Source organism: Calidris pugnax, unplaced genomic scaffold (genome assembly GCF_001431845.1).
Source record: "Calidris pugnax isolate Ruff unplaced genomic scaffold, ASM143184v1 scaffold466, whole genome shotgun sequence".
In the NCBI taxonomy this organism is placed as follows: domain Eukaryota; kingdom Metazoa; phylum Chordata; class Aves; order Charadriiformes; family Scolopacidae; genus Calidris; species Calidris pugnax.
Genome location: NW_015091168.1, coordinates 1 through 15,848, shown reverse-complemented (window position 1 = coordinate 15,848; position 15,848 = coordinate 1). Strand labels below are relative to the sequence as shown.

Here is a 15,848-nt window from a genome sequence, read left to right as displayed (position 1 = left end):
AAATGCATAGTGTGACAACTGCTTTTAGTTGCGTGAATTTAGTGGGGATAATCCCTTTGTTCTATGCTGGAGAAAATGGTTTGAATTAAGATCTGCTCTTCTTCATGGCTGACCATTTATTTATTGGGAATAAATGTTACAGGAAATGTTTATACTGACTTCCAGGGCTTTGTTTTAATCCCATTATTCTTTGACCGTTCCCCATCATATTGTTGGGTGAATGATACCTCTTGAATACAGATATGGGGTCTGAATCTAGGTTGCTAACAGAGATTGTTTTGTGGATGTAGCTAGGAGGAAGGCAATTTACAGAAAGTAAGCATTAGTTGCATGGTATATATACTTTTTTTAACTGGCAATATTAATGAGACTGCTCTCTGTATTTTGTAATAGAACTGCTACAAGTCTGACCTTGAATGGTTACGAGGCATTGGTTGGGTCCCGATTGGTTCCTTGGATGTTGAAAAGGCCAAGAAGGCAGGAGAGATCTTGAGTGATAAAATATACCGCCAGCATCCAGACACGATCAAGTTTACTAGTGTCGCTGATTCTCTGGAGATGGTCTTGGCCAAGCACAACGCAGAGACAATGAATAAGGTGAGTCTTGGTTGGATGAGGCAACACCTCAGCAGTCTCTGCCTAAACCCTGGAGACAGCACTAGAAATACAGATGTGTGGCTGCTGTGTGAGACTCCAGCACAGTGAGGCTTTAAAAGTGTAAGTTCCATTCTTGTTAACCATCAGGTGATTTATTTGCAGCAAGTTCTAATTTAATAATATCTACCAAGTTAAATTGGAATTATCGGTTGTGAAGCTTTCCATATACTCTACTGAATATCTAGTAATGTGTTACCTAACTTTCATCTAATTTTTAATATAGCAATTTGTCTAATAAATCTAAAATTTATCAAGTTTATCTAGTAATCTAGTAATTAATAAGCTACTTGTTTTAGGGCAGTCTCTGAAATAACCATATTTTAAACAATTCAGTGTAATCCTTAGAATATAAGAGTTTTCTGAATCTGTGGCCCTGTTTTCAATTCTATTGATGCCAATAAACCAATTTCCTCTTTCAAACAGGCCTTGTTCTTAGAGTTTAGATTTCTGTGTATCTGATTAGCATTCTGTGAATTTTTCTAAACTTCTTTTTTTAATAGAATTCTTTGTAGGTGACTAATTCTTAACCTGGACATTAAGTATCTAGAGGAGTAAATATAAAATCTCATTGCTATATAAGGAATAAGGATTTTTTAGACTGATCTTGGAGTAGAGATCTGTAGTTCTTATGTTCCAGGAGATCAAGTAGTCACTGCTTTTTTTCCCCTTTAACATATGTTATTTCTCCTGCAGCGTTTATATACTGAGGCCTGGGATAAAGACAAGACACAAATCCACATAATGCCTGACACACCTGAGATCACACTGGCGAAACAAAACATGCAAAACTACAGTGTGGTGAGTGTGCTAGTTCTCCACATGTAACTGCTCTGGTTCATGGCTGGATCATCAGTATTCTGATAAACCTTATATAGATGATACCGTCAGTTTCTTCAAGTAACTCCCAATATTTATTCTCAAAATTGTGACTTTAAAAACATTGTTTGTGTATTTGTACAGTAGTTCATTCATACATCAGTGAGCGCTATAGAGAATAAATTCCATGGTAAGTTGTGTGTCTCCAGTGAATTTTTAAGAGTCATTTTTGCCAGCATGCATACCATTGGGAAGCGAGAATAAATTCCATGGTAAGTTGTGTGTCTTCAGTGAATTTTTAAGAGTCATTTTTGCAGTGTGCATACTGTTGGGAAGTTGCAAAATTAATTCTAACATTGGCAATACCAAAAAAGTAATTTCCAGTACAATTCTGAGGAGCGGGGACCCCAGTGTTCAATGTTAGTTTAGGCAAATAAACTCACATCAGTAAGAGGTGGCTTCAAAAAGTAGGTTTTACTCCACTTATATAGAACAATAGTTATCTCTAAATTTGTAGTCAATGTTATGTTATTTAAAGTATTGAGAGAAAAAAATTGTTAGCTAGTGTATTTAGTAAAGAACTTCCTTTGATATGAATTTTTATGAGCTACTGATCTGGGGCTTTGAGTTAAGAAAGTTAGATAAAGCTGGGTTAGAATAAATCTTAAATTTTTAAAGTCTACTCAGAAGCAGTTTGTTTTGCATAGCATGTAATATATGGAACTTACTGACATGAGTCCCATTCTTTAATTCTTCACCTAGAAACTCTACAAACAGGCCATGGAAGAAGACAAAAAGAAAGGCTATGATTTGAGAAGTGACGCTATCCCCATCCAGGCTGCCAAAGCCTCCCGGCAAATTGCCAGTGATGTAAGAAACTACTTCTTTCTGTCTTTGTGTGTTGACATCTGATCTCTGAAACCTGAAGGTTCTCAACTCGATTCTGTAAAAGGCATTTCAGTTAAGCTGTGATCTCAAATAACGGATTTTTGGAAGCAAATTAACTATATATGTTTAAATACATAATTGTAAAAAATAAATGTTGAGAAGTTATAAGGACAATATAATGCTGCTATCGTGTTAATTTTGTAGTTCATAAACCTTTACCTTTACTTAAGTATTATCAGTATGTATATTATTATATTTAATAAGGACTAAATATATTTAATAAGGTGTAAAAAATAAATGTTGAGAAGTTATAAGGAAAATATAATGCTGCTATCACATTAATTTTGTAGTTCATAAACCTTTACTTTTACTGAAGTATTATCAGTATGTATATTATACATACATAGGCCTAATATATATTTAATAAGGCATAATGCTGCTATCGTGTTAATTTTGTAGTTCATAAACCTTTACCTTTACTTAAGTATTATCAGTATGTATATTATTATATTTAATAAGGACTAAATATATTTAATAAGGTGAGGGTTATTTCTCACTAATATTAGTGAAGAAAGTTTTTTCAAAAAGACTTAAAAATCTCTATGGTTCTAACTCAAATCTCAAAAATTCAATCCGTGCCATTAGCTCCAGAACTGCTTTGACAGTTTGGTATTTTTGACTGTAGGTTATAGAGAAATTGTGAGTGTTTATTCTTATAAGTACTTAATATGAGTTAGTGATATTTAGAGGTAATATAGAAATACAATATATTGATTTACATTTCAGTACAAATACAAAGAAGGCTATCGCAAGCAGCTTGGCCACCACATCGGGGCCCGTAACATAGAGGATGACCCCAAGATGATGTGGTCGATGCACGTAGCCAAGATCCAGAGTGACAGAGAGTACAAGAAAGCCTTTGAGAAGACCAAGACCCACTTCAGTAGCCCAGTGGACATGCTGGGCATTGTGTTGGCCAAGAAATGTCAAGGGTTGGTGAGCGACATCGATTACCGCCACTATCTTCACCAGTGGATCTGCCTGCCGGACCAGAACGATGTTATCCATGCTAGGAAGGCCTATGATCTACAGAGTGATGTGAGTTCTTTTTGATTTAATTTCTGGTGAGGAATGTATTTGATTTGTATGTATTTTTACATAGATGGACCAGGCAATCATGTAACAATATGGTAGAACCAAATTTTCACATCTTATTTTTCAGTTTTATGGCTAATTGAAACTCAGATCTCCAATAGGATAAGTTATCTAATTGATATTTAATTAAATTCTGTAATTCCCAAATGTGGGCTATTTGTTATTTGCCATTTAGTGAAACTTGGATGATGTTTTCTCTTTTAATGTAGAACAAATGCAGTTATTTCTTCTGAGAATTTCTCTTGGGTTTTGAATTTATTTGAATGAAAAATTGAGAGGGAGGTCACTTAACCGTGAAAAGATGCACTGTGTAAATTGCATTATTACTGCTAAAATAACCTGTGTGGTTTTTTGTAATAGAACTGCTACAAGTCTGACCTTGAATGGTTACGAGGCATTGGTTGGGTCCCGATTGGTTCCTTGGAAGTTGAAAAAGCCAAGAAGGCAGGAGAGATCTTGAGTGATAAAATATACCGCCAGCATCCAGACACAATCAAGTTTACTAGTGTCACCGATTCTCTGGAGATGGTCTTGGCCAAGCACAACGCAGAGACAATGAATAAGGTGAGTCTTGGTTGGATGAGGCAACACCTCAGCAGTCTCCATCTAAACCCTGGAGACAGCACTAGAACTATAGTGATCACAAGTAAGTTCAGAGATAATGTATTTTCAAATAGTGAGCTCCATTTGTTTTAATCAATACAATTAGACCATGTAATAGAAGACTCAGCTTTGTCATGATATTCTGCACATTACATTTTAATATTTTATTTGACATGTCTGTCCACTGAGCAGATAGAAGACTCAACATTGTCATGATATTCTGCACATTACATTTTAACCTTTTATTTGACATCTCTGTGCACTGAGCAATAATAATGCTTTGGTTTATTCATTGTCCTGAGGAATGTGGCAATTTTCTTTGTTGCTATATTTCCTCAGATAAATTATCTTTTTAATAATGGTATCTCTACCTGACTAAATAGATAACCATTTATCCATGCTGAATTTCCTGTAATTTTACCTAGTATCCTCTACATTCTACCTGAATAATGAGGTATTAACTTGTTTTTTAATGCAATATTAATTTCTTCTTATATTCTTTTGTAGCGTTTATACACTGAAGCATGGAATAAAGATAAGACCATGGTTCATGTGATGCCTGACACACCAGAAATCATGTTAGCAAAGCAAAACCAATTAAACTACAGTCAGGTGAGTAAGAGTGAAGAGTTAAGAGAGTTAAAGGATTTCTGACAAGTACAATTTTGTCATCTCTGCCTTTTAATTAATCTTATTTTATTGTCGAGTTGTTTAGTTTCACAATTTGCCAGCTCCACTGCTAAAGTCAGAGTTGTTCTTTTGCTAGAATTTACCTCCTGGGTATGTAAATGGACTTTTAAAATATATTATCTACCATTAACAAGGAATCATTTCTGTAGTAATGTATGGAAGTAAATAATGTAAGTTTTAGAATATTCCTTTCTTTGCCTTCCGTAAATGACTTCCAGTTTCCTGTGTCTAGAGTACAATTACAAGATCTTTGAAATCTGCCGTATTTTATTTTCTAGAGAAGCTAGAGCTGTGTTCAGATATTTAAGTTGTTTGAACATTAACAGTATTGTTTAAGGACTTAATTTATTTTATTACGCAGATCTGCTAACTGAAGTGTGATTCTGTTTTTCAAACAAAAATGTGAATGTTTTCCTTACAGAAAATGTACAAACTGGCTTTGGAGGAATCGAAGAAGAAGGGTCACGATTTGCGTTTTGATGCCATTCCTATTCAAGCTGCCAAAGCATCCAGGGAGATTGCCAGTGATGTAAGCAGGGGTTTTGATCATGTCTGTGTGGAGTTGGGAATGGAAAAGAATCAGAATGTTTGTTCCATTGTTTTTCTGATGTAAGCAGGGGTTTTGATCATGTCTGTTATGGATTTGGGAATGGAAAAGAACCAGAATGTTTGTTCCATTGTTTTTTAATATAATACCTAAAGATTATAGAATAGATAATACTGAAAAGCAGCAATTCTACTGCATGCCTTTAGTACAGGAAGGCAGGGGGTAGCTGCTATTTTTATACGTGAAGTATATATCACATTATTAAATAAATAAATAATATAATATGAGGATTATTTCTATGCCCCCTGTAATAGTTCCAATGATGTCTCTGGATGTTCGAGTAGAATGATCAATTACACGTATGAGTCTATGCTGGAGTTAGTCAATTTAATTCCTAATTCAAAATAGGAGATACTATCAAATCTCTCCCCAAAATAAATATATTAGTAAATCAATCTAAAAATTCTAAATTGTTGCCTTTTCCTAAGGAAAAAATAGTTCTGTTGACGAGTCATAGAAATTTGAGATGTCTGAATACAAAAACAGGGAAAAAATGCAATGACTATGACAGGTTTTGCTGCAGGGTTGAGGAAACATCACTAAGAGACAGAGGAGAACAGCTGTTTTATGCTCCTTCTTTTTCTATCAGAATTGGAAACATCACTAAGAGACAGAGGAGAACAGCGGTTTTATGCTCCTTTTTCTATCAGAATTTGTTTTTAAACTGTTAGTATTCAGACCAACTCAGACTCTTCATCCAGGGGGTTCTATAGTAGGTTTTAAAGTAAGCTAATCTTTACATTTTACTCTTAATATAATAAGAATATAGGATATAAAACTTTTTAGTAAGTATGTGAAATTAAATGTTTAGGTAATTGAAAAGGTGATATATAAAAAACCAAGAGATAATAATATCTCTAATAAAAATCCCTTTTATGTGAAAATTAGTAAAACACTAGAAAGACCTGAATGATACTTTTGTCTAAACAAAATATAAAAAGTTATGTTAAACTGTATTAATTGTTTGTTAATTTAAAAACATACCATGTGAATATGAAAATACTTTGTTTCAGTACAAATACAAAGAAGGCTATCGCAAGCAGCTTGGCCACCACATCGGGGCCCGTAACATAGAGGATGACCCCAAGATGATGTGGTCGATACACGTAGCCAAGATCCAGAGTGACAGAGAGTACAAGAAAGCCTTTGAGAAGACCAAGACCCACTTCAGTAGCCCAGTGGACATGCTGGGCATTGTGTTGGCCAAGAAATGTCAAGGGTTGGTGAGCGACATCGATTACCGCCACTATCTTCACCAGTGGATCTGCCTGCCGGACCAGAATGATGTTATCCATGCTAAGAAGGCCTATGATCTACAGAGTGATGTCAGTAAATTGTTAAATTTATAATACATAAGCAAATATTCTGGGTCTTGTACAATATAATTTTTAAAATATATAATATGCCTTAGACGCTTTCATCATCCATGTTGATAGAGTTTAGATGTCTAATATTCTATCCTTGAAGTTATGTTTAATCCTATTTTCTCAATCCTTAGCTTGAGGTATAATTTGTGTGTAACTGGTGTTTTTGGAGTTTCTTAATAACTCTATACCTTTTGTTACTTAATAGTCATTTTACTAACTCTTCAAAAATAATGATTGTTTTCAAAACCATATCCTGCCACTAAGCGGAAATATTTACACAGTTGTTCACATAAACTTGGATATGCTTATTTATAATTTTGATATTTGATCAGCTTTGCATTCATATAATGAACTGTCACATTTTTTCAGGCCGTTTACAAATCAGACCTGGAATGGCTGAGAGGTATTGGATGGGTTCCCATTGGCTCCGTGGATGTTGAGAAGGCTAAGAAAGCTGGTGAAATCCTGAGTGAAAGGAAGTATCGTCAACCAGCAGACCAAATTAAATTTACTAGTGTGACGGATTCCTTGGCCATGGTCTTAGCCAAGCAAAATGCTGAGATAATGAACAAGGTGAGATTTGTGTTGTTTTGTTTTTTCTCAAAATCACTAGTGCTCTTAGCTCAAGTCTGTGTCTGAACTGAAAACTTAGTACAAAAAAAATTCACCAAAATCACCTATTTTTCAAGAGTAATACTAAAAATGATGGTGAATTTCCCTCTTCTCCCATCCCAGCTGAAATCCTATGTTTAAATACCAGTTTGGTATGTTTTTTTCTATTTTGTTAATGCTACTTCACTATACAACTGACAGAACAGGCTAAATTTTTTTGCAGTTCTTAGACAATACTGTGAAATCCGCAGAAGTGATGTTTCAGCAGGGTGTTAGGTTATGTCCAGCTGTGGTGATGCCATGACCATGCTGTAAGATAGAAAGTAGCAGAATGTTGAGGCTTTTACTGCAGCTGCTGGAGTAATGTATTGTTGACTGAATGTCGTACCCTATGATGAACAAGTTATGAGGAAATAGCTTATGTCCTCTGGAAGTGAAGCTTCTGCAATTTATCTCAGATCTGGAGGATGAAAGTCACAAAGAACCTACTCCTTCTCTTTAATAAGAAACATCAATCAAACAACTCATACACATACAGCAGAATAAGGAATATAGTTTTCCTCCCACAGCAATCCTAAATCAATCGATTGCTGTGCCAACTTAGCCTGAGAAATAATGAGGAAGGACAAAGTTTCCTTTCCTGAGCTGTTCAGTGAGAAGCTTTGCCATGTCAGGGTGTTTAAAGCTTGCTTTAACTACCCCTTGCTGTTTGTAAAATACTTTCTTTGGACAAATGTATTAGTTTCATTATATGTATTTTGCTCTGCTTCAAGATTACTTTTCTTTTTTATCCTGGATATATTTTTATTGACTACTGCTTTGAAATTTTCAGTCTTTTTGTCATCACATATATAAAGAAACTTTTAAAAGGATGTGTTTTCCTCTCTCCTAGCGTTTGTACACGGAAGCCTGGGAAGCAGACAAAAAGTCCATTCACGTCATGCCTGACACACCAACAATTTTGCTGGCGAAGGCCAACGCAGCTAATGTTAGCCATGTAAGAACATTTAAATATGTACTAAAGTAATGCAAATTCAGAAATTAAGTAAGCATTTCTTTAAACATAAAGAACTTCTAAAATATGCATTCATGAAAATTTTAAGAAATAATTATGAAATGTAGAAATTCCATCTTTCAGAATATTGAGAAGCCATCTTCTGTCTTCTTTTGTGTAGAAACTTTATGTACAAGCCTGGGAAGAGGCCAAAAAGAAGGGTTACGACATGAGAGCTGATGCGATCCCAATCCAAAGTGCAAAGGCATCAAGAGATATTGCGAGTGATGTATGTTCCTCCTTTACATTTATTTTTCAGTTAGCCTGAGAAACAAGAAGAAAGTAATAAGCTATTAACTTAAAATACCACAGTGTTTCAGATTCAACTTGAAAGCCTTTTCAGAGAGAAAATGGGCAACAGTTTCCAAAGGGAACGTTGAATTTCAAATCCTGACATTAAGTGTATATTAGAAAATAATAAACTACAATGAAAATAAACAAAGGCCATGGGGCAAGAATGCATTAGGCATTTCTAAACTCTACATGAGTATATTTCATAACATAAAAATATATATTCATGATCAGTAGCAATTTGAAATTATGGGAAATTCACCTCACATTCACTATTTCTTTTAATAATTCTTTTTGCATTCACTAGTACAAGTACAAACAAGCACATGAGAAGCAGAAAGGCCACTACATCGGGTGCCGAACTGCCCAGGAGGACCCCAAGCTGTCGTGGGCCGCGCGGGCCATGGCGCTGCAGAACGACCGCATTTACCGGAAGGCCTACCATGATTCGAAGGCCCAGGTCCACATCCCGGTGGACGCGATATCCGTGCAGGCAGCCAAGGAGTGCCAGACACTGGTCAGTGACATTGACTATCGCCAGTACCTCCACCAGTGGACCTGTCTGCCCGACCAGAATGACGTGATCCATGCAAGGAAGGCCTACGACCTACAGAGTGATGTGAGTGAGAGTAACTGTAGAAAAGCTTTATGGCAGGCGTATGAGGCTCTGGTTGTTGGTGACTGTGCAAATATTTTTTTTCAAACGCACGTTCGTGAGTCGGCAGTCAGTCCTGGTATGTATATTTTAATTCATTTGGATGGTCCCTTCCAAATCAGTAGTGTTCTCAGCTTGGGGGCCAAAAGTATTCCAGGCAGTTCATAAGGAAGAGATGTTTTTTTGTTCTGCTGTGTTTGTTTGCAGTTTGCTTGCTGATGGCTTGTAGATTATCACGGAATTACAGAATCACAGAATGATAGGGGTTGGAAGGGACCTCTGGAGATCATCTGGTCCAACCCCCCTGCCAGAGCAGGGTCACCCAGAGCAGGTTGGAAAGGAATGTGTCCAGGCAGGTTTTGAATGCCTCCAGAAATGGAGACTCCACCACCTCTCTGGGCAGCCTCTTCCAGGGCTCTGGCACGCTCAAATAAAGAACTTCCTCCTCATGTTTAGGTGGAACTTCTTGTGTTCAAGTTTATGCCGCTGGTTTGCATGTAGCAAGTGTCTTTAAAAGTATCTTTGTTGCAGTGTAAAATAGGGGTTTAGTTGTGTGTGGGAAGGCCCTGGAACACCACAGTCTCATTGACTGCTTGTCGTGTAACTGTGTGAGAAGGAGCTTGGGGAAAGTCTTGGACAAAACCTGTCTACATGTAGAGTTGTCTCTGCACTGTTGTCAATAATCCTTGATTTGTTTGTAGAACGTGTACAAGTCAGACCTGGAGTGGTTGCGAGGCATCGGCTGGTTGACAGAAGGTTCTGTGGATGTGGTCAAAGCAAAGAAAGCCCAGGAGCTCCTGAACGAGAGGCTGTACCGCACGCGACCGGACGAGATGAAGTTCACCAGCATTACTGACGCGCCAGACGTTGTCCAGGCCAAGATCAATGCTCTGCAGATGAGTGACGTAAGCTTATCTTTCCTTTACTTTTCATTTGTGTGGTGGCATTTCTTTTCTTTGTGGTGGAGAGTAGAATTTCTGCCATGGGAATGACTAGTTGGAAACTACTTCAATCAGAATTAGCAAAGAATTCCCGTTGGTGGGTTTTTTTTCCATGTTCAGACCATAGTAAAATGTCCTTGTGCTTCCTTTCTCCTTAGCGTCTGTACCATGAAGCCTGGGATAAAGATAAGACACAGATTTCCATACCTTCGGATACTCCTGTCATGCTGCAGTCCAAAGTCAATGCTATCAACATCAGCAACGTAAGAGAACAACGTCATTATGCTTGTGAAGCACTACAAAATTAAGAACATAACAACTGCTCTTCCAGAGTAGGTTTCAAAAAAAGACATTGGTGTCAGAGAGTCTTGACTGCATGTAACAAAGGTGATTGATTTTCTTTGCAGAAACATTATCAGAAGGCCTGGGATGAGGCAAAGGCGAAAAGCTATGACATAAGAGCTGATGCCATTTCCATCAAACACGCCAAGGCTTCCAGAGACATTGCTAGTGAGGTACAGTCTCCTCTTCATGTGGTTGCTCCATCTATCTCTTCCCGTGTCCAGCTCAGCAGAACTGAGTGAAGTTCAGTTCGAAGGGCTGCCAACTTGAGAAACCGAAAGCCTTTTGTTCGTTAGTCGTGTTCAGGTGAGAAATATGTGGCTACTTACATTATTCCTTCATTCCTTAGTACAAGTACAAAGAAACACACGAGAAGCAGAAAGGCCACTACATCGGGTGCCGAACTGCCCAGGAGGACCCCAAGCTGTCGTGGGCCGCGCGGGCCATGGCGCTGCAGAACGACCGCATTTACCGGAAGGCCTACCATGATTCGAAGGCCCAGGTCCACATCCCGGTGGACGCGATATCCGTGCAGGCAGCCAAGGAGTGCCAGACACTGGTCAGTGACATTGACTATCGCCAGTACCTCCACCAGTGGACCTGTCTGCCCGACCAGAATGACGTGATCCATGCAAGGAAGGCCTACGACCTACAGAGTGATGTGCGTATGAGTAGAGATGGGGTAGTTAATACTGTTGCTATTTAATATCTTATAGCCTTATTCTGATGGTTTGATATTATACAGTCACAAAAAATTTATCTTTAGACTGTTTTATTCAGTTTTTCATGTTACTGCTGTTATCTGCTCTTTTTATCCTTTAAAAAGTATCAGTATTACCTCTGAATTTTATAAAACCTTTTGTTATTAACTGCTATGTTACACATGCGTTTGGAGTACTGTCACTTGGAGAGGGGGAAGGATTTCTCTCTATTACTTTGATGGGGCTTATGAAATAACATGTTTAGTACTTTGGAATCAGGTGGCTTTTATTATGTTTATCTGAGTCAAATTGGAAATTGATTTAACTGAAAGAAAACTGTGTAAGGTAGCAGGTAAGATGTTTTAGTGGCTGATTTCAAAGCGGGAGTCAGTGCAGCTGATTTCCTGAGTTGGCTTTGCTGCTTATCAGTCAGTCACTCTTCCTCTGTTTCAGTTATGAGCTTTGGAAGTGACATTCACACACCTTGCTGAAGGATTTGCCCTTCTCAACTTAAATAATGTTGCTTGACACTACTTCAGGAGTTACACTAGTTTGCTCTACTCCCCGTTATGTATAAAAACCTCTTTTTTGGTTCTTTTTGTCAAATTCCCTGGTGGGTAGCTTGATTTTTTTATTTGGACTTGCAAATTGTTGAAGTGACTAGGAGAATAAGCATTTTGGGGGGGACAGGAAAACTCTTTTAAGATCTTAATGCTCATCATCATTAACAGCAATTCTGTGCAGTTGTTTCCCCTCTATTTAACTGCATAAGATTTAGAAGATATTGTTTAAGAAATTAACTACTTAAAACCTGGTTCCCAGATTGTATTTTATTTCTGACACTGATCATCTCTTGTATATAAAAAGGATTAATCTATCTGTAGCCGATTTGACTTTTTCTAAAACATAAACTGCTTTGTACACTTAACATAATTAAGACAGGCATTTTAAACACTATGTTTTCCTGTCTGGTACAGGCTGTCTATAAGTCAGACCTGGAGTGGCTCCGTGGAATTGGCTGGTTGCCGAATGACTCTCCAGAAGTCAAGAGAGTGAAGCAAGCCCAGGATCTCCTGAGCAACAATGTGTATCGAACACCTATTGATAGCCTGAAATACACCAGCATTGTTGATTCTCCAGACGTTGTTCTGGCCAAAGTGAATGCCGAGCAAGTCAGCATTGTACGTTACCTTGTTCTTAAAGTTGTTTTGAGGCTATAAAGGGTTAAAGAGAAACCTCACTGCTAAAATATAAAGTTGATCAGCGGTATTTTAAGTCAAATTTAATGCTTTTCAAGCCATTTTAATTTTTAAACATGATAATTCAAGGGAGAGTTATGGGATTTTATGTTCTTGAGAAGCGAAATTCCATAATTACAGTGTCATCAAATGAATTATTTTAACAGCCAAAATACAAAGAAGCCTGGGAAAAGGACAAGACTATGATTCATATTATGCCAGACACACCTGAAATCAACCTAGCCAAGACTAATGCTGCTAATTATAGCCAGGTATGTTTATCATCTTATTTTCTACATTTCTATAAAATAGTATGTGTATCCTGTGAATTTTAACATTCTAAGACATTACTAATGAAGTTGAAGATTAAGTCACATGAATCTCATTGAAGTTTGTCTTCATATGGGGTGTGCAACTTTCCCTTCCCTCTGCTTTGTGTCCTTAAAGTATTTAGACATTTTAAGATAAATGCTTGCATATAATGGTTTAAAAATTACTAATATTATGCCTCATTGAGATAATATTTTGTTGAAATTGACGAAAGCCCACAGCATATAAATATTTTCTAATCTTTTACAAATTCCATTCTGTGCAGTAGAGGTTGCAAAACTGGTGTTGCAGGCACATGTTTGAGGGGTGGTAATATTTGCAGTAGTATTTATGGCTAGGAGCTGGAGTAATACACAAATAATCCTCACAGTATTTCAGCAAACAAATGGCAGTAAACTATGTGTGTCTTTAATGGCAAAGGCCAGAGTATATACCATGTGTGTGACATTTTGTTATCTTTTCAGAAACTGTATAAAGAAGCTTGGGATGAGCTGAAGATGAGTTACGATTTGAGAGCAGATGCAATCCCAATCAAGGCAGCCAAAGCTTCCAGAGAAATTGCTAGTGATGTAAGTGCCAAAAGAGGCATCGAGCTCTTCATGTGGTTTAAGAGCTATTTCACGGTAACTGTTCTTAATGGTGATCTTTGCTCTTTACCCAGTATAAATACAAACTGGAACATGAGAAGCAGAAAGGGCATTATGTTGGAGTTCCAAATGCAAAAGAAGATACGAGAATGCAGTTTGCCCTGGGCATAGGCAAAGTTCAGAGCGAGCTAGAATACAAGAAACACTTTGCCAAGTGGAAGACGCAGTGCCACCTACCAGTAGACATGCTGTCTATCCAGTCAGCCAAACATGGTCAGTCCTTGGTCAGTGATGTTGATTACCGTCAATACCTACATCAGTGGATCTGTCTTCCAGATCAGAATGATGTCATACACGCTAGGAAAGCCTACGATCTTCAGAGCGATGTAAGTTAACGTGAAAACTTATCAACTTATCAAGTATTGTCTCTTCTTAGTCTGCTTGAGCTCTAACTAGTGGGAATCTCTGCTGAATTCAGTTAATTGGCTTTGGTGTTTATTAGGAATGTGTAAGTATATGCCACTTTTATACATTGCCAAGTTTGAAGTGTGATAAATTCAGATATAATACTCGTGTTGAAATTACCGCTCTCCTTTTAACCAGTGGAAGTAAGTGCTGCTATTTATGGATCTTGCTGGATTGTACAGGAAAGTGTAACTAACAGCATGGACCCTCTTTTGTTTCCCCAGGCTGTCTATAAATCTGATTTGGAATGGCTACGGGGGATTGGATGGTTGCCAAACGACTCTGTTGGAATCAACCATGTCAAATATGCTGGAGATATCTTGAGTGAGGTAACAAAATGTGTTTCCATACTAAAATTTTCTTAAGGGTATTCGTAAATTAAAGTATTTTTTAATGGTTGGATACATCAATATTTTTTAAAATAAAAAATACACCTTGAGTATTTCAACAGCATTCATGGAGAGATTTTCTTCCCATGTTAACTTTTTTTGTCTTGGCTGTGTATTCAGAATTGCTGTGTTAGAGATAAAATATCCCTGTATGATCTGACTGTTCATCTTTTTTCTTGTATAGAAAAAATACCGTACAAAAGCCGAAGCTCTTCCATTTACTCCAGTGGCGGACAGAGTTGATTATATCACAGCAAAGAATAGCAGTGAAATTCTTAGTGATGTAAGTTTGCTGGAGTGTTTCTGGACTGCTACCTTGGTCTGTATATTTACGTGGTAGGATTTTATCTTGAGAATGATATCTAGTTTATCTTAAAAAAAAAAAAAAAAAGGAAAATAATTCTTGGTCAGTCTCTGTGAATGTATGACATACAGATGAACAGGACTTCACCAGCTCATCTCCATCACTTAGGAGGGAAGAAGCTCCTCAAGCAGAATAGAATCTTTCCTACACACTTGAAAATCCAGTGTTAGTTCTGCAACTGGGCCCTTCTTTCAGTCTTGGCTGAAATAATTTGTGATCATTGACAGCATGAACCTAAACACTTGGACTCTATTGTCTGGGTCTATCTATTGTCCTGGTTCACACACTTCTACCTTGGTTGTTGGCCATACATCCCTGTAGACCAAAGAAGTGGCATAACTTTGACTTCTGAATATTCTTCCCTATCCATCCAGCTGCCCTGGAACAAATTTTTAAAATTTTCTCTGAGAAACTTTGTCATTTCTTAGTTTTTGTCTACAATTTCCTTTTTTAAAAAATACCCATTTGGATGTATATTTAATGTGTTATGTCTGATAGCCTTGAAAATTCAGGGGTTTATACATTATTTCGTGCATAAAATATGGGTCTTGCTTGTTACTATGTTTTCCCAATTTTGTGATGGTGCTGCAAAGTAGTAATTTCTTTTTCTGTTCTAGATTAAATACCACAAAGCGTGGAACGAGGCCAAGTCAAATTATACTCTAACAGACACCCCACAGCTTGATATGGCCCGGGAGGCAGCCAGAATTCTTAACCAGGTACGAGATCTCTTCTTGGCAGTTTCTACTTATATTAGTAACTCTTTTGAGGAATTTAAAAAACTTACCTTATAAGGAATCTTTCCTTTAAAATGTTCTTAATATGTTAATATAGGTTACATATATACAGCAATAATTTTCATGATAGTAGTGTTGAACTCCTCCTCACTATCATTTTCCACAGAATTTATACAAGGAAGGTTGGGAGAAAGAAAAAGCCACTGGTTACCTCTTGCCTCCTGACACTGTGCAGATCTGTCATGCCAAACGCTCAAGTGAGGTCCAAAGTGAGGTAATAATTTTTCTCATGTCCTCCAGACAATTCAGACATCTTTAATATTGTGGGGCTTACAGATATTAGTGCATAATATAGAAAA

General features: G+C 37.2%; 1 protein-coding gene across 1 annotated transcript in view; it reads left to right on the top strand.

Moving 5' to 3' along the window:
- Positions 1 to 15,763, top strand: part of LOC106898243 (nebulin-like) — a gene marked incomplete at both ends in the record, with an annotated part of 48,416 nt that extends 32,653 nt beyond the window's left edge. The window contains 24 exon segments of the mRNA XM_014959380.1: positions 394 to 597; positions 1,351 to 1,455; positions 2,236 to 2,343; positions 3,148 to 3,459; positions 3,877 to 4,080; positions 4,627 to 4,731; positions 5,231 to 5,338; positions 6,430 to 6,741; positions 7,153 to 7,356; positions 8,288 to 8,392; positions 8,571 to 8,678; positions 9,048 to 9,359; positions 10,097 to 10,300; positions 10,495 to 10,599; positions 10,744 to 10,851; positions 11,028 to 11,339; positions 12,357 to 12,560; positions 12,785 to 12,889; positions 13,412 to 13,516; positions 13,609 to 13,920; positions 14,224 to 14,328; positions 14,573 to 14,671; positions 15,370 to 15,471; positions 15,656 to 15,763. Coding sequence (XP_014814866.1) covers positions 394 to 597; positions 1,351 to 1,455; positions 2,236 to 2,343; positions 3,148 to 3,459; positions 3,877 to 4,080; positions 4,627 to 4,731; positions 5,231 to 5,338; positions 6,430 to 6,741; positions 7,153 to 7,356; positions 8,288 to 8,392; positions 8,571 to 8,678; positions 9,048 to 9,359; positions 10,097 to 10,300; positions 10,495 to 10,599; positions 10,744 to 10,851; positions 11,028 to 11,339; positions 12,357 to 12,560; positions 12,785 to 12,889; positions 13,412 to 13,516; positions 13,609 to 13,920; positions 14,224 to 14,328; positions 14,573 to 14,671; positions 15,370 to 15,471; positions 15,656 to 15,763 — 4,056 coding nt within the window.
- Between the last annotated feature and the right edge of the window lie 85 nt (positions 15,764 to 15,848).